General features: G+C 40.0%; 1 protein-coding gene across 5 annotated transcripts in view; it reads left to right on the top strand.

Moving 5' to 3' along the window:
* Positions 1 to 9,368: 9,368 nt before the first annotated feature.
* The window catches only part of SNX24 (sorting nexin 24), a 139,184-nt gene continuing 122,196 nt past the window's right edge, over positions 9,369 to 26,356 (top strand). For 2 of the 5 annotated variants that reach the window (XM_087429894.1, XM_087429895.1), the window contains exons 1-2: positions 9,394 to 9,474; positions 20,034 to 20,162. Coding sequence is in view for 2 of the 5 variants with exons in the window: in XM_087429892.1 (XP_087286018.1) it covers positions 9,415 to 9,474 (60 nt within the window). In the remaining 3 variants the exon portion in view is untranslated. Of the gene's footprint in view, positions 9,475 to 9,728; positions 9,868 to 20,033; positions 20,163 to 26,356 lie in introns of those variants that run through there. The other 3 variants (XM_087429892.1, XM_087429896.1, XM_087429893.1) reach the window with 3 other exon arrangements.

The raw sequence follows: 26,356 nt of genomic DNA, 5'->3' as shown, positions 1-26,356 counted from the left end.
CAGATACTTTGAGAAATGAATAATTCAGAGTAATATGTATCAGATGCTATCTCGTTGTCCCATTAATATTGAGCAAATATAGACTTAATGGGAATAGTTTCACGACAGTGATGTCCTAGTATTATATCCATAGTTCTGTTACTTCCAAAGATACAGTTTACACATAGGATAATAACTTAGTTATTCCAGCCAAAATCTTCCATTCCACTGTGATACATTCATTAGATCATTCAGTACCTTCAAATAAAATAATAAATATTTTCAGTTTTAATCAAGCTGAAGAGAGTAACAGATTCAGACCCCATTCCAAACTTCATTCCCCCTTAACAATCTTTTACCAAAAGATAAGGAATCTGCTGGAAATTTCAGGTAAATTATATGAGCCTCTGATACCTACCAACGTTTTAAGAGGATTTAATTTCTTCAACATTCCTCCCATCTCCACTCATTAATCTTCACATCTCCTATTCATATTACTAAAATACTTTAATTCCAAATAAATAGAACAACAAGAGCACTAATAGTGCTGATACCATTATCTTTTAGTTGGATAGGTCTGAATTTAAATATTTCTTTTTTCTTTAACCAGATGTAAGTTAAAGAAGGACTAAGGCTGCATAATACAGTGGAACAAGCTGAACTTGGGTCAACATACATGTGTTCAGTCTTGCTTCTGTCACTTAGTAGCTATGTGACTGGACATATCACTTAAATCTCATCTGTAAAACAAGGGTATAAAACTGATTCCTGAAGTGCCTTTTCTACTTTAATATTTTGTTTAAAATATCAAACATCAATGTAAATATTCTATTAGAAATCAAATTCTAATCAAAACCACCTATTAATAAAGTAAAACAAGGCTAGGGCAAAATATGTAAAAATATGATTTCTAAAGCAGAGTAAGTTTTCTTGATTTTTTTTTTCTGATGAGCTGTTTTCAACTACTCAGCTTGTATTATACATTCATATATATTTATACTAGCCTCAAAATACCCTTGTTTCATTGTTGCTGTTTTTAAACTATTTTATTATCCAAATCTAGTAAAGTTTTACAAGTTCCTTGTACAAATTGTTTTATAAGTGGTTTTTAAATATAAAATGAATAAGCCTCTTAAAATCAGGGTTTTTTTAAAGGAAGGAAATCAGATGAGTAGAGAAGGAAGATTATGTTCCTTTAAAATGCTTCTTGATGTCTAAGGGAATTATAAAGACTTCTATTTTTCTGTCTTAAATAAAGCATGTGACTAGTTACAAAGCTAAGTGGCTACTTCACTTTTCTTGTGGCTCCCTGCACGGGCAGTCATGTGATTAATGAGTTGGGGAGACAGCAGAAATTCAGTAACTACAGATAGGCTGAGCAAAAGTCACCGTGTGTTAAATGAAGGGACGTTGCTGGTAGTGAGAAGGGAAGATAACACCTCTGAAAAGAAAGTCCAGTCACTGGCTTGAGAACTTTGGAGGCATTTCCATGTCATATTCATGAGTCAGGAAATGTGTATGTTAATATCTCTCTGTGTGACATAGTCTTTGTTTCAAAGTATTGAAAAAAAGACTGAATAGAATCACCATCCCTTCCTTAGTCAAAATCCAGAATCAAATAAGTATCATTCCTAACCCTCACAGTGAGGATCTAGTTTCAAGTAATAATGAAGGTAGATGTTGGCCAGACACAGAAATAACAAGAAAAGGGGGAATTACAACAAGAGCAATGTGAATGATTGTTGATTATTCTGCCTTTGTAATCAGGACCATAAAGAGAAGTCATGGTAATCTGTGGATGAGGTCCTTTTTCAATGACCTTCCTATTTTTTTCCTGAGGTAAAACATGCCTTGATTTCTCCTCTTCTTTTTAAATCTATTGCTAATTTTCCTATATCTTCCCATAGTCTCTTAGTACATTTTCCCACAAGACCACTCACATCAGGTAATCTAGCCATTCCAATTGTTTTCCTTAGGGCCCTCTCCCTTGAGGACTTCTCTTGTTCTCTGGACCGGTGCTCTCTGGGCCTGTTGTAATCTTATCCTTGGCTTTCCCTTGCTCTTAACTTTAGAACTGCCGTTACCTTTCTCCTGGGATTTATTCCCTAGATACTGGGTCTCATGCCTTCCTCTCTCTTGGTTTATTCTCTTGTGTTGGTGTAATATATTCTCCACCAGTTTCTTAGGTTAAAAAGAAGATGTGGCAGAAAGCATTGTGAAAACAGCCCTCAAAATGTCTGACTCTTGAGTCAGGTTGCTCTCGACTGGACTGGTTATCTCTTTATGCCTGTGCACAGTGGTGATCCTGAAGATTCCCTCTGCTTCTCCCTTGGGTTGTATCTCCTGTTCTCTATACCTGTGTTTTCCTCTTTGTTGGTTTATTCCCTCATTTGGTGGATATACAGAGTAGGTTCCTGAAAATGGATGCATAGAAACCATACATCTGAGACTTTATTTTACCTTAAAATTTTTTTTAACTTTTTTTTTTTCCCCTTTTTTCTCCCCAAAGCCCCAGTAGATAGTTGTATGTCATAGTTGCACATCCTTCTAGTTGCTGTATGTGGGACACTGCCTCAGCATCGCCGGAGAAGCAGTGTGTCAGTGTGTGCCCAGGATCCGAACCCGGGCCGCCAGTAGTGGAGCGCACACTTAACCACTAAGCCACGGGGCCGGCCCCTACCTTAATTCTTGATAGATAATTTAACTGAGTATTGAAAAATCCTATAGGAAATCCTTTTCTCTAGAATTTTGAAGACTTTGCTCCATTGTCTTCTAGCTTCCAGTGTTGCTGTTGAGAATTCCAAAGCCGTTCTATTTCTGATCTTTTGTATGTGAACTGTTCACACCCCCCACCCCCCCAACCTCCGAGACTGTAGGATCTTTTATCCCCAGTGTTCTGAAATCTCATAGAAATTTGCTATAGTGTTCGTCGTCTGTTTTCATCCTGTGTGGGTTCTTTTAATTTGGAAACATGACATTCAGTTCTGGAAATTTTCTTGAGTTATTTCAGTCATGATTTCCTCCCTTCTGTGTTCTCTGTGTTCTCTTTCTGGAAGACCCATTATTTGGATATTGGATGTCCTGGACTGCTGCTGTTATTTTTCTTTCCTGTTTTCCATCTCTGTCATTTGGTTCTACTCTCTGAGTGGAATTTTTGTTTTCTGATTGTTCCTGTTTTTAACTAGCTTCCTATTGTTTCATAGAATCAATATCTTCTTGTATGTCTCTGAGGATACTAGTGATAATTTACTTTTTAAAGATTTTTCCTCCCTGTTTCTGTTTCTCAAAATTATTTTTCTATCTTGGTCTCTCTTCCATGTTAGATCCTTTCCTGAGATATCTGTTAGTCCTTGGATGTCTCCTCATGATTAGCAGTGGGAATTGAAAGCTGATTGGAAGCTCTGAGTGTAGTCATGGGACCTGTCACATTTGAGCATCACTGAAGAGTGATCTCATTGGACTGTTTGTAGGGAATTTACAATATTGGTGTCTAGATTTTTCCTCTTGGGCTGGTCAGTTTCCCAGAGAATAGTTTTCCAGCTTCCTCCCTAGAAGGTAAAGGTGTAGGGGCCAGCCTCTATAAAGTTTCAGCATTCATCATTCAGTATGTATATGCTCTCTTACCCCCAGACCCTAACTATTTTTTGGTACAAGTTTCCATGCCCTCAGCTGAGCCAGTCAACTTCCAAGGCAAAGACTCTTTTACCCTCTCTTGAGGAAATATCCTCCAGAATTGTGCAGAGGTAGATAAGAGGATTAAGGGATCTTCCTGATGGCTCAGCTTTCACTCAATCTTCTTTATATTAGCCAACTACCTCCCATGCTAGAGGTATTTGCTGTTTCCTGTCGCTGAACCATTTGGGTATTGTATTGTGTCTATCAGGTTGATTTTCAGCTTTCCCACTGCTGACATAAATTAGGCTTTTTCTTGTTTGCTAAAACAGTTACTTCTCATCTGCTTTGTAACTTACAAAAATCTTGTTGCTGTTCCCTCTCCTGCTTTTCCTATCTTTATGGGTTTAAAAAAAAAATTCCTTGTACTTTTACTGGGGCTGGAAAAAGGAGTGAAATTAGTTACGTATGTTCAATTTGCTATCTTAACTCAGAAATCTCTACATTGGTTTTTTTAACTGCAACATAGTATTCATAGTGTGGCTACACCAACATTTTTTTATCCATAATATGATAGAATTTGTTTCCAAATTTTTGCCATCATAAACAATGTGGTATGCTTGCACATACCTTTCCTGCCCTGCACATATGAAACTACTTCCAGAAGTGAAATTTCTGGACTGTATATGTGCCTTTAAAACTGTAATAGCTACTGCCAATTTGTCATTCAAAAAGGCTGACACCGTTTACTGTCTTACCAGTAGTACTCAGTTCCCCACATCATTGCCAACATTGGAAGAATCTTTGAAATTTTTGCCAATCTAAAAGTTAGAAAATGATACTTCATTATTTTAATTTGCATTTCCTTGATTACTACTGAATTTGAGCATCTCTGCTCACGGTTATGTGGTAGCTAGCCTCCACAATGGCCCTAATTAATTAATTCTTGCCTCCTGAGACTTAAGCCATTGTGTAGTCCCCTCCCACACTGAAAAAGGCTAACCTGTGTAACCAGTAGGATATTGCAGAACTGATTGGGTATGACTTCTGAGAGTAGGTGATAAAAAGTCATGGTGCCCTCTGCCCTGAGCTCTTTTGCATTTCTTCTCCCTCTTTGGGAGAAGCCAGCCTCGATGTCTTCAGGACATTCCAGCAGCCGTATGGAGAGGTCCAAGTGGCCAGCAACTGAGGCGCTCTGCCAACAATCAACATTAACTTGCCAGGCATTTGAGTGAACCACCTGTGAGTGGATCTTGAAGCCCGGGAGAGTCTTGAAATGACTGTAGCCTTGGCCAACATCTTGACTGCAACCTAAGCTGCTCCCAGATTCCTAACTCACAGAAACTGTCGGAGATAATAAGTATTTATTGCTTTAGGCAGCTACATTTTGGGGTAATTTGTTATGTGGTAATAGATAACTAATTTGGATTTTTTTTTTGGTCCATTTGCATTCTTCTGGGAATTGCCTGTTCATACTGTGTCCATTTCCTATTGTGCCATTAAAAAAATTAATGTAGTTATTCTTTATGTATAACATATACATTAATCCTTTGTTATACATGTTGCAAATATTTTTCTCAGTTTATTGAATTTTTTTAAACTTACGGTTTTTGGTTTCCATTAATTTTAAATTCTTATCTAGTCTAAAATATAATCTTTCCCTTAATGTCTTTGACATGTATATTGTAATAACACTTTGTCTACCTTGAGGTTTTATAGCTTTGTTTCTTCATAGTGCTTTTTTTTTACTACATTTGGAATTCATTTTAAAATCTATTTTACTTTTCTCCCTAACACATAGCCAGTTATCGATAAACTATTTATTATATCATTTATTTAAACTTTTTAACATTCATTAAAACTTTAAAACTATTTAAACATTTATTAAAACTAAACACCATTTATTTAATAGCTTATTTTTTACCCCCACAGGTTTGAAATATCATTGTTGTTTCATACTATGTTTCTATATATTCAGGGATCTATTTCTGGGCTATTTGATTGCCTTGATCATTTCTCTAATTCTGCTCCAGGATCATACTGGTTTAATTACTATGGCTTTATAGTATGTTTTGATGTCCTATAGATTAACTGACCTCTTCATTTATTTTTCTTCTTCTTCACACTTGCCCTGGCTATTCATTTTTCAAGTGAATTTTATTTTATTTATTTATTTTTTTGTGAGGAAGATTAGCCCTGAGCTAACATCTGATGCTAATCCTCCTCTCTTTTTTGCTGAGGAAGATTGGCCCTGGGCTAACATCCGTGCTCATTTTCCTCTACTTTATATGGGACGCCACCATAGCATGGCTTGACAAGGGGTGCGTCAGTGCGTGCCCAAGATCTGAACCTGTGTACCCTGGGCCCCTGAAGCGGAGCGCAAGCACTTAACCGCTACGCCACTGGGCCAGCCCCACAAGTAAATTTTAGAACGGCTTGTCACTTTTCTTAGCTTGTTGGAGCTTTGATTGTATTAACTTTATAAATTGTTTTGGTGAAAACTTATGTCTTTAAAATATTGATTCTTCCCATCTAGGAACATGATATAACTATTTTCAGATCTTCTTTTATGTTGTTTAATAAAGTTTTCTTTTTCTTCATATAAGTCTTGCACATTTATTGTTAACTTTATCCTTAGAATTATAAGTTGTTAATGCTGTTAATGAAATATTTCAGTTTTCTGTATGTTATTTTCTAACTGCTTAATGTTGGGCTATAGAAAGCTATAGTATATGAAATCTATTGATTTGTATGTGTTGATTTATGAAACTTATGTAACTCTTTTATTAGTTCTAATAATTTTTTAGTTGATTCTATTCTATGTAGATCATTTTATCTATAAATAACCCTAGTTTTCTATTTTCCTATCCAATATGTGTACCTCTTATTTCTTTTACTTCTCTTATTGTATTGGCTAGGGCCTCCAGCAAAATGTCAAACAATAGTTATGATAAAGTTATTAATACTGTTATGATGCTTCCTCATATGATGTTGAATAGGATATTTGCTGTGGAGTTATAGTAGTTAATCTTTATCAAATTAAAGATTTTTTTTGCTATTTCTATCATGTTAAGAATTATTAGGAAGAGATATACTGATTCATTAATGTTTTTTTCAGGATCTATTGAAATACTCATTTATTTTGTTTCTTTTCTAATCTGACAATGTTAAGAAATACAGCAACAGATTTCCTAATGTTTAACCATCTGTATGTTCCTGAGATAAATCTTATTTGGTCATGATGTGTTAGTCTTACAATTGAATGTTGACTGTGTAATAGATTTTGGTCAAATCTTCTAACATAAATTGGTATTTAAAGCAGTTTATAATTAAATTTGCTGAAATATATTTTTACCTAATATTAGGTAAATTGTATTTTTAGTGTAAGGATTTCATACCCAGATTCCAGCAGTATTTTATTATTTTGCTTATATGACTTTTTTGCTTTTATTAGAAAATACTAATTGTTCAGTGTCTTATATATGTATTTGCTATGTATTTTTATTAATGTTCTGAGAATATATTTAGCAGGCCTGTCACAGACTGTAGAGTCAGACTAAGATATGTTGGAACGACAGGTTAATACATTTGCCACATTCTCTTCATTTACTGCTATTTTTTCTCCCTTCCTTAGTGGTTACTCACAGAACTTAGTTAGAAATTTAGATCTTCTAATTATTAGCTAATAATTTCATAGTTATCCTCTCTGAGCCTCAATTATGCCATCTATAATAACTGAAATTATAACAATACCACTTATGGCTAAGCTGATAGATCCTCAAGAACACACCCACATATTGGGAGCTTGTATATATTTTCAGCAAGGCAAAATTAAATTATACATAGCTATTAGAATACAGCAAATAGGTTTCATTTGAATTCAACCATCTGTCACATCTCCATGGACCCACACATTTCTGCCTCTTAAGTCCAATGGGTAAATAGGTGAGCCTTGCTAGACTATATATACGCCAGGCTACTAGCAGGCTGTTGTGGAAGGTCAGTACAGAAAGCATACTACAAGCTTGATCAGCAATCTGTAGCTCAAGGATTTTATGATTATATAATCCTGGGTTACATCACCCACTGAGACTTTAATAATCTGTTTCAACCAATCTTGAAATTGTTTTGGGGGTCTTCTGCCATCAGCAGCCATTACTATTTTAAAAACAAAAAACAGAAACACTGTTTTTAGGCCTTGAAAGTCCTATTGCCCATAACACTTCTTCATGGGGTTGTTATAAAGCTTAAATGTGACACGGTATGTAACGTATGTAATAGCATCTGGCATAGTACCTGCTGCATCCCATTGGTTTTGTAAAGATGAGTATTTAAATGCTTATATAAAGCTTTCAAGAAAAATGTCCCTGGCATTGTGCCAGGTAGGGGATAAAAATTTTTTTTAAAAAGGTACTTGCCCTAAAATCTAGTGAGTGAGGCAGATAGATAAATCACACAATAGTGTGTGTAACAGTCACCAGAGGCTCAAAGGAACCAACAAGCTGGGCTCTGAATTCAGACAGCATGGAGTCCATAGAGCTGTGCTTACATCAGGAGGTGCTGGCCCGTAGAAGAAAAAGAGGAAGGGCGGTCTGGTCAAAGGGCACAGCTTATGCTGAGGCACGGAATTCTGAGGGGCAGACACATCACGGAGTTGCGAGCTTGTGGTTGAGGAGGGTGGGTCTTCAGATGAGGTTAATGTAGAAGGCTTTGCAGGGTCCTTAAAACAAAGGAGCTGATTATTCCTCTTTTCCATGACTTAGGGTCTCATTATAAACTTCAGAGTTTGCCACTGTGAAATGCCCCCTGGCCTCAAGGCACAGTTGTTCGCCTGCAGCCCAAGAAACTCTCTGGCTGAGGTCACTTCTCAGTGACCCACAAGTCACCTCCAAGTTTCCATTCTGCTCTGTGCTCTAACCTAAGGAAGAAACTCAAGAGTTTACAAAAGATAACCTGACAATCAAGTTTCCTCTACTGGAACACTTCATCTTTTAGGTACTTTCAAGGTTATTAGGTCCTGGCCCCAGGGGCAGAATCCGGTTCTCACCTTTCTTTTCTTTTCTTTTTGTTTCGTCTTCTATTTTCTTTTACAGTTAAAAAGCCCTATACAGTTATTTAAAGGCAGCATTTTAAAACTGGAGCAAGAAGCTGGAGCGTTTGTCTCAGTGCCCGGCCGACTTTCGGGATCTGTATTGTAATACCACTCCAAGATTCGGCGGCTAACTCGGAACGAGACGCCGACCCTGGAATGGAAGGGAAGCAGAAAAGTCTCCGTAAAAGTTGGAGGATTCATTGCTGCTAATGCCAGCCAGTGATGTCTGCCATGTCAGAACGAACATTCAGCCAACCAAAACAAAATCAAGAAGCTTCATGCTTTTCTATTCCTCGCTGTCGTGCAATCGGCTAAGGGTGGTGTCTTGCAAATTGCAACCCGGCGCACGCCGGGGCCCGAAGGACAGGGTGCGCCCGGGTGCGGCCCTGTCCCCGGCGCCCGGCGCGGTGGCGCGCACACCCCTTTTCTGCAGACTCACAGGTTTCCAGGCCCCGCCTCCTCTGGGCCCAGCCGATCCCCGCCGCCTTCGGGCCCAGAACCCAGGTGTCCAGAGCCCCGCGCCCTCCGTTCCCCGGGCCCCGGCTCCCGCCCCGGGCCCTCTCAGAGCGCGGCGGGCAGCGGGGTCAGCAGCCGATCCGGGTCCGCGCCGCGCAGCCTCGGGGTCCCGAGGGCGCAGGGAGGGGGGCGGGGCGGCCGGGCCGGGGGCGGGGCGGCGGCCGCAGCCGTGAGCCCGCCCCCCGCTCGTCCTCCGCCGGCCGGCTGGCGCGGCCATGGAGGTCTACATCCCGTCATTTCGCTACGAGGAGAGTGACCTGGAGCGGGGATACACGGTAGGCGCGGGCCGCGGCCAGAGGGGGCCCCGGGGGCCGGGCCCGCGGCGGCTGAGCCCGGGAGGTGCCCCCCGCCGCCGCCCCTGCGCAGGGGGTCCCCTCGCTCTCCTTCCCTCCCCTCCCCCGGCCCAGAGGGAGGGCTGCGCCCCGCGCGGTTGTCAAGGCAACGGGCGCCCCCTCCCTGGCGCGGCGGCTGCGGGCGCCCGGGGTCCCCGGGTTCGGTCCCTTCCCCCTCCCAGCCCGGCTCCCGCTCTCGGGGCAGGAGCTCCTGGAGTCGAGTCTTCCGACGCGGCACTCGCCATTCTCCCCGCCACCCGCGCTCTCGAGCCCGGGATGGGCTGCATTCGTTTCTGGCACAGCTGCTCCCTTTGCCCAGACAGAAGTGGCTTCGCGGTGGGTTATGTTGGCTTCCAAGTTCTGTAGGATTCATTCAGCTGAAAAATATGCTCATTTTTAAAAATCCTCATTCGTAGCTATTTATTAGCCTAAGTGAATACATGTATTGCTTTTAGATGGATTCCAAAGTTTTTTCTAGTTCTGCAGTGCCATGAAATGGCAAAATCAGGTACTTACTGAGCACATGTTCCATACTTGGGACTGTGATCACCGAGAAATGAGAAACAGGGACCCTGCTGGCAAGAGTGGAGGAGTGGGCGGGGAGAGCAGGCACCAGGGCCTGGGATCTTTGGGTAATAAGTTTAGTAAGTAAACTAGGTGGTTGATTTCCCAATGAATTTAGACATCTTCATCTAGACAGTCATTACTAGAGGGAGAAATACCTGAGGCTGGGTAGACCTCGGAAGAATTTATTTCCAGTTGTTAAAGAGCAGGTAGGCTTTGGAGAGGATTGCAGAGGGCAGCTTGAAAGGATTGTGATTTTATTCACTTCTAATTCACTCACTTACTAAACCCAGCTACATTAATTTGGCAAAGAAGCATTTTAACCTCTCCCGCCTCCTCTAAATGTTTTTGGATTTTGGTCACAGCCTATCTGGAACCTAGTGTTTTCATAGGGAGGATTAAATCACCCTTTCAAAGGAATTTTTAGAATTAAGAGTAGTGATTTAAAAAAAAAATCCAGATTGTATGTGGGTTTTTAGAATTAAGTAGACAGTTGGGTTCAAGTGTCCCAAAACATGTACTCAGAGTGCCTTCCATCAGGGAGGAAACTGCAGCTGAGGGGGAGCTGAGCTCAGTATAGTGGCCGTTATTTATATAAATAATCCTTTCCAATGAATTAACATTTGGTTAAATATTCTCTTCCTTAAAAAAAAAAGTTGAACTTAAATCTGAACCTATTCAAGGCTTTTTCCTTAAACTTAATACCTTGGTTGTCTTTTGTTCTTCCAGTATCTCACCTCTCCTATAGGCATCAGCAGTCATGGAGGGCCTACCATCTTGGGGGCATTCTTTCAGGATCTGAAGATAAAAAGGCTGCTTGTTAGGGGCCTTGGTCTTTAGAGAAAAGATGAAGGTGGTCTCAGCAGTCCATGCTAAAAGTTAATTACATCCAAAAATAAGTACTTTTAAATAAATCAAAATTAAGGCTCATTGGCCGTTATTGATTTTCTTCTATTAGAGAATCTGTGTTTTCCCCCAAAGTTTTCATATAGTTTTTTTATTATTTGTACACCAGGCGTGAGCCAGACTCCAGGTTGTGAATTAAACTGGTTTCGAAGGAGCCCTTTCCTTGGTAAACGTGGTAGTTTGAAGATTGCTTATGTGATGAGACTTTGTGTGATCTTTAAGAATTTACTTAAAAAAAAAAATCTTAACTCGTTTTAGATTGGTAACCATATTGTTAAGATACCTTCTGCAAGTGATTTTTTTTTCCTTTGTGAGTTTGCCAAGCAGCCAAATAGATACTTTGTTCCCTCTGAGCAACTATTTTTTAATTGTACAGCAGTTTATTCATTCAGCAAATATTAACTGAGTGCCTGATATATGTCTCTACTCTAGGTGATGGGAATATAGCAGTGAATAATATTTCATCTTGTAAAACAAAACCCCCCAGAATTAAAAAAATATACTCTCAATTTCCTAAATAAGAAAATGGTAAAATAATGTACACTTTAGTGTAAAAAGTTCCTTTTTACTTTAGTGATTATGTTTATATTTTAAATTGAAGAAATATTATATTGCATTCTAACAAATTCAGTGATAGGAATTTTAAAGTAGACAAAGATAATTCTTCCTCCCTGTTTCTAGTCCCATGCCCTCAGAGGTAAAACCTAGAGGTGCTTTCTTAGAGACTTTTTCCCCTATGCTATGAAAACATGTTTTTTCTTTTTACGAATAAATGGCAAGATTTTACTGTAACGGTCATCCTACAACTTATGGATTTCTTTCTGTGTCAATATGGATAGGTCTGTCTCCTCCTTCTAACTTCCAGCAAAGGGATCTTCCACAGTAGGAATGTACTATAATTTGTTTTCCCAGATCTCTGTTGATGGCCATTGACATTTGCTCCTAATATTTAGCAACTATATCAAATGTTGAAATAAGACATCCCTGTACATGCTTTTTTATGCCTACCACTGGAATTTCTACTAGAAGTGGTACTTTCGGGCTTTGTAAAGTTTTTATAAATATTGCTCACTTGTTATTCAAAAAATTCACACAAAGTTATGTGCAATATACAAAGTTATTTACTTTTAAAGAGTGAATTTTTTCCTTTTTAACATTTAAACATTTACTGTGGGCCTGCACAGTGTCTGGTGGGGAATTGAAAGATGGAAGGATGTTGTTCCTGTCCTTCGGGATTCTCAGCCCATCCAGGAGGGGCAAGGGTGGGGAAGGATGAGGGTGCCCTGATGTCAGCTGGAGTCCTGAGGAAGGAGGGGGCGGTTCTGCTCTGCCTTAGGTTGATGTGCTGGGGGTGGGGATGGGGATGCTTAGGAATGCTGACTTTTGAAATCTGATTAGTTTTTTGCTGGGATTGTGAATTCTAGAAAGAGGAAGTACTGGGCAAAAGCTCATCTAGGCGTTTTAAACGCCTAGATTCACCCCAAAAAAGGCTGCTTCTAAATCATTTTAGTTTACAAAGAAGCAGGAGAGGATATTGTACCAAAATGCAGATGAACTCAAATATTACTTTGTAGAGTGGTTATTCTCTATCTGCCATGCTCCCCACCCTGACGCCTCCTTGTTTTTTTGTTTGATATCTTGTTTCCCTGCTAGACTGTAAGCTCCTTGAGGCTAGCACAGTGTCCATCTCCACTGTTGTACCCTAGTACAGGGCGTATCACATAGTAAGAATTCATCACATGTCTGCTCAATAAATAATGATCGATTGAGTCTTCTAATAGGAGAGGAAAAGCAGAAGAGCAGTGATCCTGAAGCATGAAGCACCTCCGTGGGTTGGATGGGGGTCAGGGTGCAGACTGGAATTAGAGTAAGTAGCAGGGATTGTGCAGAGGGATTCCAAAGAGAGGTGGGGAGAGACTGCTCACTAGCCTTCAGAGCTGTGAGGGAGAATGGGCTCCAGCCTCAGACAGAGGGAAGTCACTGGAGAGTTTTAAGGAAGGAAGTAACATGATTAGCTTTGCCTTTAGAGGGATGACCCTGGCGCATTAATCATTTAAGAGACTCTTGCAAAACAATCAGAAAGGCGAGGATGAGGGTCTGACTAAGGCAACTTGGAAAGGAAGGGGGATGATGACAGGAATCTCCTGGGCCTGGTGACCAGATGTGCAGCAGCAGGGTGACTTCCATGGAAGTGGTGCCAGTGACCAAATATGAGCTGAAGCAGGGGGACATTTCATTTGGGGACCTGTTGAGTTTTTCATGGTGGTTGAAGCTATTTGAATTTGGAGTTCAGAATATATAGAGGTCTGGGCTAAAAGTGTGGCTCTAGGAGGTCATTCAGCATAAAAGATGAAAAAGCATAAAAGTTGATGCTGTTCCCAGGAAGAGCCTGGGGAGTGAGGAAAGAGGGAGGACTGAAGGTCAGATCCGAGCACTGGCACGGGCAGAGAATTCTCCGCACGCACGGCATCCAGAGGGAGAAGGAGACCCAGGGGTGTGAGGTGGGAAAGAGAAGGATTGGTAGATGCTTTACAAGAAGGAAAGGCTAGATGTGGCTGAGTGGTATTATAAGGTGAGGATGGAGAAAAAGTCTGTTGGACGTGAGGGTAAGCAGGTCCTGGGTGCCAGCACAGGCTGGTATAGATACATTATTGGTAAAAACAACAAAACTAGAATTACTACTTGGGTAACAACACAAAGTTTGAGTATATTAGATTTCATTTTTCATAGCTATAAAAATCAAAGCATTGAATTAGATGGTGTTTCAAGTCCATTTTAACTGTGTATATGTCTATGATTGACTGTGTTGTGCTTGTACAAATATACATGGTCATAATATTGAGGTGTATGCAGGGATCATTATTGTTTTAATATTTTATGGATTAAAATACAAAAATAGAACAATATAATGAGCCACCATTTACCCATTACTTATGTTGAATATCTTACAATTTTTATTTCATTCACCCTCCAGTTCTTCCATTTCTTTTTTATTCTGAAATATTTTAAAAGCAAATCTAAGATATAATTTCACTGTGTCGACACAAATAATCCATAATCAATCTATAAATCAAAATTGGGGAGAGTTTATTATGAGCCAATCCTAAGGACCATATATCCCAGGAGAGTACCTTCATGAAGGAAGGAAGCACTCTAAAGAAGTGGGGTATACAGAACAGTTATATACTGTCTTGGAACAATGAGCATACATTACATAGGGTAGGAATGTCCCTTTTACAACAGTCACGAGATGCTTTGCTGGCAAAACAGGTCAGTAGTCACAAAGTGAGCACAGCAGGTTGGTAATTAATCCTTAGTTTTTAGGAAGAGATGCTTATCCTTAAGGGAATGCTGATATGGGGGAAAATAACATCCCAATCTTTAAGGGCATCATTCTTGTCTTTGGGACATTGTAAATGTTTACTGCAGATGTTCAATGCATACTCATCAGGCCGGCGTCAGGCCCTTTTAGGAAAACAAGGTCAGGCCAAATTAGTTTTAAACCAAATGGCTTCCTCCTATACTCTAATATATCCTATTGCTTGTCATTTGTTCATCAACTGTAAATATTTCACTATGAATATCTGACAGGTAAAGACTTGTTTGAAAATAGAACCAAAATGTAAATATTGCCATAAAATTAGCAATACTTTAATATCATCCCAATTCTCAGTTGTTTTTAACGTAACCACAATGCAAATATTGCCTTGGAATTAACGATGATTTGCAGGAAGTATTACTATTGGCATTTTATATTTGTGAGAATGGGACTGAGAGGTTGAGTAAGGGGGCCTGGCCACCTGAGAGTGGCCCTCCTCTCTGTTTGCTTTCATCTTCAGAGTAGCTTCCACCTGGTGACAAATGGTAACAAGTTGCAGGTTAAAAAAGATTTTTTTTGGTATACTATGACATCCAGAGGAAGAGAGGGTGTTTCTTAGGAGTAAGGACACTTTTTTCCCAGAAGCTCTGAACAAATATGTCTCCCTTCATATCTCACCCCCAGTTGGTTTCTCAGCCAGTCCTGTTGCCAGGGGAACCCTGTGTGCCAATTGGCTGAGGCCATGGCTACCTGAATGAGTCACCATGGCAAGGATAGGTGAACCAGATGGAGTTAAAAGAGGGGGCATCTTTGGAGCTAGGAGTGAGGTCAGTCCATTCCTGCCACTAACCCTGTTGACACCACAGTTGGAGAAAGTCAGAAGGACAGTGAGACCACAACAGTATCTTTCAGTCACCCATTATAAGCATCTATGATGAAGGAAGCCTTTGTGTAACCAGAACATAGCTGGCACAGTGCCTCACTCATGGTAAGCTCCCAGCATGGTCGCACATTGAATATGTGTCGAGTGATTAAATCAAGCATGTGTATGATGTTTTCCTTACCCTTAAGGACAAGAAACACAGTTTGAAAATATTCTTGAACTTTTACAAACAGAATGATACCTTCACTTAAAAATCAAAAAAGGTACAAGAAGATTGAATTTTGCAAATATGGTGCTTAGAAATTTGGGGACAGAAGTAAGTTTGTTTTCATTGACCTAGAAAAACATTTTAATCTTTTTTTTAGTAGTTTTTATTTTATAATTTTATCTGTTCTTTTTAAATAAAGTTTTAATTTTGAAATAATTTTAGATTTGCAGAAAAGTTGCAAAGTTAATACTGAGAGTTCCTATATACCCTTCTCCTAGTTTCCCTCATTGTTAACGTCATACATTACCATGGTAATGTCAAAACAAGGAAAGTAGCATTGGTACATGACTATTAACTAAGCTCCAGACTTTGTTTGGATTTCACCAGTTTTTCCACTAATGTCCCTTTTCTGTTCCAGGATCCAATCCAGGATACCATGTTACATTGAGTTTCATCTGCTCTGATGTGATGCTAAGTTAGTCATCCAAATTGTATTATACTGTGTCTCAAAAATAAGGCAGGCGTGTTATTAGAAGTGAACCTGTGCAGATCAAATCAAATGTTGATTATTTCAGATGCTTTGGGGATAATTTTTGCCATTTGGCAAAAGCCTATTTATAACATTCCACCAGTTTGTGACAGAAGCTGACACAGGCCAGCGGTGAAAGGTACAGGCTATGGACTCGTGCTATCTGCGTTCAAATCTTGCTTCCAGCATTTAGCCCGAAGGCTGACTTTGGGCAAGCTACTTAATCTCCCTGTGTCTTATCTTCCTCATCTGTGAAATAGGAGCATATGAGTACCTACTTTAGAAGGTGTTTTGAGGATTAAATGAGATAATCTTTACAACGTGCAAGGAATGGTGTCTCTAGCTACATTCGTGATTTATTCTTATTTCACGTAGGGACTGCCTTTATAAGTTCTTTAATGTGAATTAATAGTGTAAACAAAAGTCCAGGAGAAATATCTATGCTACGTGAAATAAACTCTTTGCAAATACTTTGAAGTACTTCAGAAGTAACAATTACATGTAACCAACTGGTATTCTTATTACAACGTTCAAACTGTGTGTTCAATTCAGGTTTAGTTTTCTAGCCTTATTTACTACATATCTTTTCTCCCCTTCAAGATCGTAAAGGCTAATTATTTACATAAATGATTAGGATATGTTATAGAGAGAATAGAGATATGTGTTTACTCCCTTCTCCATCTCCCACTGCATCCCTCCAGAACAGGAGCTGGCAGGCTCAGACCTCGCATTCTCATACTGGTTTTCCCAGTACTTGTTCAAGTTACTAATGGAATTTCCTGTTACCTTGCTATGTGTATGTCTTTTCTGCTTTAATTTTCAGTTGTTGTCTTGTTCTCGCTCCCTTTTAACAGTAACTGTTTATTATGGAAAATTTCACCATATGGAGCAGTGGAAAAAATAAGGACCCCTTTACTCAGCTTTAAAAAATGATAAACTCGCAGCCAATTTTGCTTCCTACTCTTTCCCTCTCTCCCTGCACATCCTCCGCCATTTCATTTTGAAGTGAATCTCAAACCTATCTGTGAATATTTCCAGTTTGTATGTCTAAAAATCAAAGATTCCCCTTTTAAAATATAATCCTAATATCATTATCAGACACTTAAAAATTAACAATAATTCATCAATATCATAAATATCAATCCATTTTTACATTTCCTTAATTTTCCCATGCATGTTCCTTTTCTTTTAATGCAGAGTGAATTGGGATTGAAACTAGGTCCATATACTGTGATTGCTTAAAATGTCTCCTCAGTCTTTTAATCTAAATGGATTAAATGGATCCATTTGATGGATTAAAGTTCTTTTTCCACTTCTCTCTCTTTTTTTTTTCCTTTTACAGTTATTTTGTTGTATAAACCATGACATTTGTCCTGTAGTTCCCCAGACTGGATTTTGCTAATTCCATCCTTGTGTCATTATTAGCACATTCTTCTGGTCCTTACCTTGTAAAAAGGTAGAAGCTTGATCATTTTCAGATTTGATTTCTGATGCCGGAAGCCATTGAAGAACATTGCCTAGACCTATTAATTCATTAGTGGTTACTAAGTACTGATATTCTAATTTTATCATTCTCGCTTCATTTATTGACTTGAATACATGTATAAAAAAAACTTTGCCTCATAAATTAGTTACTCTGAGGTGTAGTTTTTATAGGAAAGACAGGATAAATGCCTGATTTTTTATTATTTATTTTTCAAAATAATGAGTTGTTTGCCTCCACAGATCACAAACTAAAGGTGATCACAGAGGCTTTCTTTAAAAAATTAGTATTGTTATGAATTTGTGGATATTAGCATATTTAATTTAGTTGAATCCATTGCATTTGTCATTCTTATACACTTTTTGTCCCATCTTTTGCCATTTTCAAGTTTGGCCTTTTCAAGTTGGGTGCTGTGTCCTTGATACAACCTTAATAGTGTCAAAAAAAATAGTGTCAGAAGTTCCACAGCGTCTTTCAGTCAATCAGTATAACAAGATGTCAGTATAACAAGATATTCCTGGTACATGTTTTACCTTTCCCACCCCAGATCTGGAATTAGCTTTTTCTCTAAAGCTCCTTGGTTGCTTTTAGTGGGAAATGATATTTAGAGACCACTATCTGGGCACAAAGTGTATACATTGACACGGGGTTTGTGGAGGTTTCTAGTTCTTTTCAGGGGTCAAAGTTAGTATTTTTTTCTTAGTCTCTTCTATCTTCAACTGTCTTCCTTTCCCCACACTGAAAATCTCAGTACTTTAGATGCTGTGATTGATAGAATTTGAATATCATGATTAACAATTTATCTCACATTATATACATCAGTGTTTCTTTTTTTTGTGAGGAAGATTAGCCCTGAGCTAACATCCATGCCAATCTTCCTGTTTTTGCTGAGGAAGATTAGCCCTGAGCTAACATCCGTGCCCATCTTGCTCTACTTTATGTGGGTTGCCTGCTACAGTGTGGCTTGATGAGTGGTACATAGGTCTGCCCCCAGGGTCCAGGCCTGAGAACCCTGGGCTGCCGAAGCGGAGCTGATGAACTTAACCACTACGCCACAGCTGGCCCCCTACACATCAGTGTTTCTTATTTAAATACCAGTGCTACCATCAACAACATTGTTCCTGAATACAGCTTAAAACTTTTTTTGTTTTGCAAGTTCTTTTGTTCTTTGCTCTATCCCACTAGGAGCGTACAATCAAATGACTTTTAAAATCACTTGGATTGGTCCTTCTCTGCTTATAACATGGACTTGCTAACCAGTTTCATTTTATTTGGTATTCTTAGGGATTTTTTTAAAAAATTGATTTTGTTTTATACTTGTGTAAAGTATATACTGCATCAGGTTTCTCTGCTGAAATCTAGCTTCTGTTTATGTCCTCTTCACCCTATTTCCTTCCTCTCCCTTTGATGACCATTAAAAAAAAGTTATAGGGGCCGGCCCTGTCGCTGCGTAGCGGTTAAGTGCGCGCGCTCCGCTGCTGGCGGCCCAGGTTCGGATCCTGGGCGCGCGCACTGATGCACCACTTGTCAGGCCATGCTGTGGCAGCCTCCCCCATAAAGTGGCAGAAGATCAGCATGGATGTTAGCTCAGGGTCAGTCTTCCTCAGCAAAAAGAGGAGGATTTGCGTGGATGTTAGCTCAGGGCTGATCTTCCTCACAAAAAAAACACACACACACACACAAAAAGTTATAGTTTATCTTTCCATTTAAAGAAATGTATAAACAAATACAAATATATTTGTACCTCCACTCCTTTTGTTAGATTAAACAGTAGTATATTAAAACGTTTTCTTCCACCTGCTTTTTTTTTTTTCTTTTTAACAACACATCCTGGAGATCACTACACAGAAGCATATACAGAGGTGCCACATTCTTTTCTTTAGCGCCATTGTTCTCCACTGTTGGCTGCAGTCACTAGCCTTGTACATATGTCTTTTTGTATTTTCGTCAGTGTATCTTTAGAATGGATTCCTAGCAGTGGGTTACTGGATCAAAAGGTAAATAAATGCATATGTAATTTTGCCAGATATTGTTAAATTCCCTTCCTTAAGGATTGTGCTATTTTGCATTCCCATAGCAGTTTATGAGAGCGTGTGTTTCCTTACAAGCTCACCAACTGAGTGTGTGTCAGGCTTTTGGATTTTTGCCAATGTGATAGGTGAGCAGCGATATCTCAGTGTGGATCTCGGGTAGTTTGCTGGCTAAATTCTGATGACTAGATTGGGCATATTTGGAATGTGCTGGTATCTCCTTCTAGATAGTTGCCATTGGAATGGGGTGGGTAGGTATTTGAAATGTGCTATTGTCCTCTTCTCGTTGATTTTTATTAAAAAGGTAGATTACTCAGGTTTTCACTTTATAATTCTGATTCTAAGGAAGAACCAATATGTGAGTTGAGTCTTACCAGCTGCCTTTCCCTAGTTCTTTGAATTTAGATGAATTTAGGAATTTAGAAATTATTTTAGAAACTGTAGATGTCTCTCTCTTCTATACCCTCACCCCTCTCTCTAGCTTGCTACTGGAAACTCATCTTATTGTCAAGATTACATAAAACAAGTAAAACAAAAATTCATTCTTGTGATTATATATTATGTGCCTGCCCTCTCCTAGGCATTGTGCTGGCATTGTGGGTGCAGGAGTACCTGACGTGAAAGCTTGTGCTACAGGGATGAGTGAAAGTTTGGCAGTTTGAGAAAGAGAAGACGATCATTTCAGATTCAGGGAACGGCATGGCGAAGGGTAAGAATCTTAGTATGGATAGTTGATAAGAAGGGGTAGGTGGTGGGCGTGGGACTGGAGTTTGAAGGTTCGGTTGAGTGGTTTAGTGGAACTGTAGATAGCCAGATAATATTTTGTCCTGGAAGCAGCTGCAAGTGATGAGAGTAGTTACTTGTTTGTTTTTAAGAGGAGAGAGACATCATAGGTACAAATGACCAAAGATATATGAAAAGATAGTCAGTCTCACTAGTAATTAAGGAAAAACAAAGTTGAAAACAAGGTTTGTGGTTTTTTTTTTTAATTTAATAGGCAAAATGAAAAAGATTAATAAAAACCAATACTGATGAGAATGGAAGTGAAGGGAAACAGGTTCTCTAACCCACTGTGGGTAAGACTGCAACTTGGAAGATCTTTTTTGGAGGTCAATGTAGCAATATTTATTAAATAAACTATTTATATACCCTTTGACCCAACCTTCCCACTTTTTGGTCTGTATCCACAAATGCACAAGGATGGATATACACATAAAGTTATTCATTGTAGCATTGTTTATAATATCAAGAGAAAATGGAAACAAATCATTCACTTATTTAACAAATGTTTGTTGACCACCTACTAAGTGGCAGGCACTAATCTGCCCATTGAGGATACAGCAGTGAACAAAACAGTCAAAAGTCTCTCCCCTCAAAGGGAGTCAGTCAAAAGTCTCCTCTAGGAGCTTACATTCTAGTTGCGTGGGTGAAGGGGCAGAAATAAACATGATAATTAAATTACATACAGTATTTTAGATAGTGATAAGTGCTACCAACTAAAATAAACAAGGGAAGGGAGATAAAGAGTGCTGGGGGGATCATCAGAGAAGCCCTCACTGGGAAATGACATTAGAACTGAGACCTGAGGGAAGTAAGGAGGTGAATCATGAGGTTATCTAGGGGAAGAGTGTTCAGGCAGAGTGAACAGCATGTGCAAAGGCCATGAGATGGAACTGTGCCCACTGTGTTTTAGATATAGAAAGGAGTCCAGTGGGGTTGAACTGGAGTCAGAGAATAGAGGATAGTAGGAGATGAGGTCGTATAAGTATGGTGGGGGGGATAGTATGAGGTTGAGTGGTGGGTGGGGAGGGCTTAGCCACTAGGCCTGGGATGGGATGATGAGCCTTTTAGTCTGAGAGATAGGAAGCAGTGGAGTGATGTGATTCAGTCAGTATTTATTGCTCACCAACCATGTGTGAGGCACTCTTCTAGATGCTGAGGACACAAAAGCAAAGAAAACAGATGGAAATCTCTGCCTTTACTTGTTGGCTACATGAGTTATGTTTTAAGAAGATCAGTTTCATTTTGGAGTGGAGAATAGACTATAGGATGCTTGGGTGTAGGCAGCGAGCTCAGTTGGGAAGCTATTGTGGTATCCCAGGTAAAAGATGATGATGGCTTAGAAAAGTTTTATAGGTAGAGGGGTGGAAGATGGTTGGATTCTGGATAGATTTTGATGATGAGACCAATCGGATTCACTGGTGGATTGGATTTGGAGTGTGAGAAAAAATGAGGAACAGGATGACTCCAAGGTTTTTAGCTTGAGCAAATGGAAGAATGGTGGCACTGTTTACTGAAATGTGGAAGAATTGGGCCAGAGCAGATTTTGGGAGTGAAGGGGAGGAAGACTATCCTCTACCCACTCTGGGTCCTATCTGGCTGGGGTACGAATAAATTGACATGAGACAGAATGACAGGAGAAAATCAAACAAAGATTTATAACATGTATACATGGGAGAGACCCGGAAAAGCTGAGTAACTTGACAAATGGCGGAGGTTCTCATCTTAAATAGCATATTCAGGTAAAGACAAAAGAGGATGTTGGGGGTGGGAGAGTCAGCTATGGGAGATAACCAGAAAAGCACAGTAAATAAGAGTATGCAGATTTAAGTCCTCGCCTTCTGCATTGATAAGAGTTTCTAGAGATAAGGTCATCCCCCGCTTTTCCCAGTACAGAGAGGGAGATACTTTTACAAATGGAGATTTGCCTTACAAATGTACATGTTTCTTACAAAGGGTAACTTTTACTTTTATTTGTTTTTCAGAGCTTTGATAAGAAAGAGCTTAGCAAAGACCCTCCCAGTCTATCCATACCCAGAGTTATCTATGGTGACAGGCCTTCTATCTTAAACTTTTATAGGCAGTTAGTTGGGGGGGGAGGTCAAAGTTTCTTTCAGAGAAAATAATCAAGGTAAAGAGACATATTTTGAGGTGGCCGATTCTGACCTCCTACAGGGGAAAGATCAGAAGTCCTATTTTTTGGACATGCTTAATTTGAAATGTTTGACAAAATATCTTGGTGTCCTGTGGCCCAAACTGACACATAAAATTAACCATCACAAGTCCACCTCTTGTCAACTTGGCACTCATACACATCTCCTTTTAACCCTACTTAAAGTCCAAATAAAGACAATAATAAGGTCATAATTCTGCCTGACATGATACAACTATCCTACATACAACTGAAAATGCACTAACCCCTTCCCCAGAAGAGGAGGTAAAATCCTTAAGTCATGTCCGTTTTTCTCCTTGATATTATGTAACTTAAATACTATGATATGAAGTTAACAAAACTTAAATAACTATGATATAAAGTCAGTACATCTTATGTTACATGATAAGGGGATAAGAAAGGGAAGAAAACAAATATATTTGCTTTATATATATTAATATATGTATATACATATATGTACACACAAGTAAGAAGGAGGAAATATTCATGACAGTTACAGTTCTCATTTCTATAACTAGTCATGTGGTTGTAGCTGGTATTTATAACTACCTTCTTTCACTACCCACTCCATATTCCCTTTGCCTTCAACAAGCACTTCAGCTGGTCCTGGTTCTTTACCTGGTGTGGTGACCCAAACCTTCATTCCTGAAGAGTCTGAGACATTAGTAGTCCTGTTTGAATTGGATTGTTATAGTTTTCCATTGACTTTAATCACAGGGCATCATAATTTTAAGAGATACTCTAAGGGATCTCTTATATTCCAGATATTCTCTTTCTTACCTCCATTGTGGAGTAGTAGTCCAATTTCCCCTTGGTAGTCAGGATTAATCACCACAGCCGGCATGGTAACTCTCTATGCCTGTTGATTCAGAGATATGAGGAGCTCAAAGTGGCCCGGTGCAGTCTTAACTTTCAGTTCAATGGAATCATTGTTGTATCTCCTGATGGAAACATTCTTCCCTTTGGAACTGAGACATCTAGGCCAGCAGAGCATAAAGTCATGAGGATGTTACCAAACCAGACTCGTTTTGCCCGCTGCACGGTCTGCCAATCACTGAGACAAGTTTGTAGCAGAGAAGGAGTTTATTCACAAGATGCCAAGCGAGGAGAGGGGAGAACAAGTCTCAAATCTGCCTCCCTGAAAATGAAGTTTAGGGATATTTATGGGATAAAGGGGCAGAGTGGTCTGAAGTATGGGGATAGATGATTAGAGATAAGGATAAGTAAGGTAATAGATGATCTGCACAAATGTAGTCAAGCTTCATGGCTCTTCATAGGATGTGTGTTCACAAAATGATGGTATTAGCAGGATCTGAGGGTGGAGTTTTCAGCCCTCTGACATCAAAGTGTCGTCTATTGGCCCAGTTGGTAAGTCAGTGGTCTTAACTGTCCTGACCTAGACAAAGAGTCAACTCTCAGTTCCTGAAAAACAACTTAAGCAGCCCCTGTTACCATGGTGACCCAAGCTTCAGAGATGTTATCTATAGGGTGGGCTTTAGTAATGCATTATCTAACCACTTTTGCTAACACACAACTAACTGAGTATACTTAAAGCAAGTTGGCCCCCAGTTTCAGGAACAGAAAGCAAAAATTTTGCCAGTGGGTCACTAGGGGTAATAGTGAGTGGTGTCACTTCCATTTCCAATGCTTGATTCCTGGATCCGTGAATCCTGGCTGTGGGAGAAATCAGCACATATTGGATGCTGATTCAGAGCATATACAGTCCGCTAGAGAACCTTGTCCCAGCCCTGCAGGTATTGCCACATAGCTGGCACTGTAACTCAGTCTGCAAAAGGCCGTTCCACCATTCTGTCAGGCCAGCTGCTTCAGGATGGTAGGGAACAGGGTAAGACTGTGAATTCCACGATCATGGGCCCATTGCATCACTTCATTTTCTGTGAAGTGAGTTCCTTAATCAGAAGCAATGCTGTGTGGAATGTCACAACAGTGGATAAGGTATTCCATAAGTCCATGGATGGTAATTGTGGCAAAAGCATTGCATGCAAGGAAGGCATATCTGTATCCAGAGTGTCTATCCCAGTAAGAACAAAACACTGCCCCTTCCATGATGGAAGCGGTCCAGTGTAATCAACCTGCCACCAGGTAGCGGGCCGATCACCCTGGGCAATGGTGCCATATCGAGGGCTCAGTGTTAGTCTCTGCTGCTAGCAGGTTGGGCACTCAGCAGTGGCTGTAGTCAGGTCAGCCTTGGTGAGTGGAAGTCCATGTTGCTGAACTGATGCATAACCTTCATCCCTGCCACGTGGCCACTTTGTTCATGAGTCCATTGGGCAATGACAGGGGTGGCTGGGGAAAGAGGCCAACTGGTATCCCCAGAGCTGGTCATCCTATTCACTTGATTATTAAAATCCTCCTCTGCTGAGGTCGTGAGCATTCATATGGGACACAAATTTCTTCATGTTTTTTGCCTATTCAGAGAGGTCTATCCACATAACCTCTTCCTCAATTTCCTTGTCACCAATTTTCCAATCATGTGCCTTCCAACTCCCTGACCATCCAGCCAAACCATCAGTCACAGCCCATGAGTTGGTATATAATAGCGTATCTGGCCATTCCTCCTTCCAAGCAAAGTGAACAATCAGGTGCACTGCTCAAAATTCTGCCCGTAGGGAGGATCTCACTTCACCACTATCCTTTGGGGATGTCCCAGGAAAGGCGCTATAGTGCTGCAGATGTCCACTTTTGGGCAGTGCCTGCATATGGTGCAGAACCATCTGTAAACCAGGCTCAAATCTTTTCTTCCTATCGGCTGATCACAGAGAACTGCCCACGAAGCCATAGGTGCAGGCTGGGAGAGAGAAGGTAGTGTAACAGGAGTGGGAACCATGGGCATTTGGGCCACTTCAAGTAGCTTACTTGTGTCTTCAGGGCCTGCTTGGGCCTGATCATGTATATACCACTTCCATTTGATGATGGAGTGTTGGTCTGCACACCCAACTTTATAGCTTGGTGAGTCAAATAGCACCCAGTTCATGATGGACAGCTTAGGTTGCATGGTAACTTGGCCCATGGTTAAGTGTTTGGTCTCTACTAAGGCCCGGTAGCAGGCCACGAGCTGTTTCTCAAAAGGGAAGTAGCTATCCACAGAGGATGGCAGGGCTTTGCTCCGCAATCATAAGGACCTGCACTGTGATTCACCTGTGGGGCCTGCCAAAGGCTCCAAACAGCATCTCTCTCTGCTACTGCCACTTCAAGTACCATTGGATCTGCTGGATCTTAATGGCCCAAGTGGCAAAGCAGCTTGCACAGCAGCTTGGACCTGTTGCAGAGCCTTCGTTGTTCTGGGCCCCACTCAAAACTAGCAGCTTTTGAGGTCACTTGGTAAAGGGCTGGAGTAACACACCTGGAATATGTTGCCTACAAAATCCACAGAGGCCCATTGCATTATGGAGGGCAATCTGCTTTACTCAGTCTACGGATTTACATATTAATCTCATCCAAAACAGCCTCACAGAAACACCCAGAATGTTTGACCAAATATCTGGGCACCCCATGGTAAAATTAACCATCGCACTTCCTTCTGAAAGTGAAATATACACTTCATTCATAAATAAACATTGTAGTGTTTTTCTCCCTTTTATTTTAGTTAGATGAACATAACATGAGAAAATAAGCATTTATACTTTATTATCTGATATTTATTTTAAACTATGTCTAATCCTTTCTGCAGTTGGAAGGTTTCTTCTTCAGATGCACACCTACGGGAAGTTTGCATCTCCATTTTTTAAAAGTGATTGTAGTGCAGGGAATAAAAGTTTATAGAAAAGGTCTGTTTTCCTTGTTTATTATTAGTGAACAATTAGATCTCATTGTCAGTAAAAATTGATGGCTGCAGCTTCCAAACTATTGAGCCTGTGCTAATAAATGCAACAGTTGTTCATAATTTGACGGTAAATGACCTTTAAATGTAGATGTTTACGGAGGCTGTC

Source organism: Ceratotherium simum, chromosome 4 (genome assembly GCF_057802395.1).
Source record: "Ceratotherium simum simum isolate JZ-2026a chromosome 4, ASM5780239v1, whole genome shotgun sequence".
NCBI classification, from domain to species: Eukaryota; Metazoa; Chordata; class Mammalia; order Perissodactyla; family Rhinocerotidae; genus Ceratotherium; species Ceratotherium simum.
The sequence above is the reverse complement of the archived record's forward strand: the minus strand, read 5'-3'. Positions and strand labels throughout refer to the sequence as shown.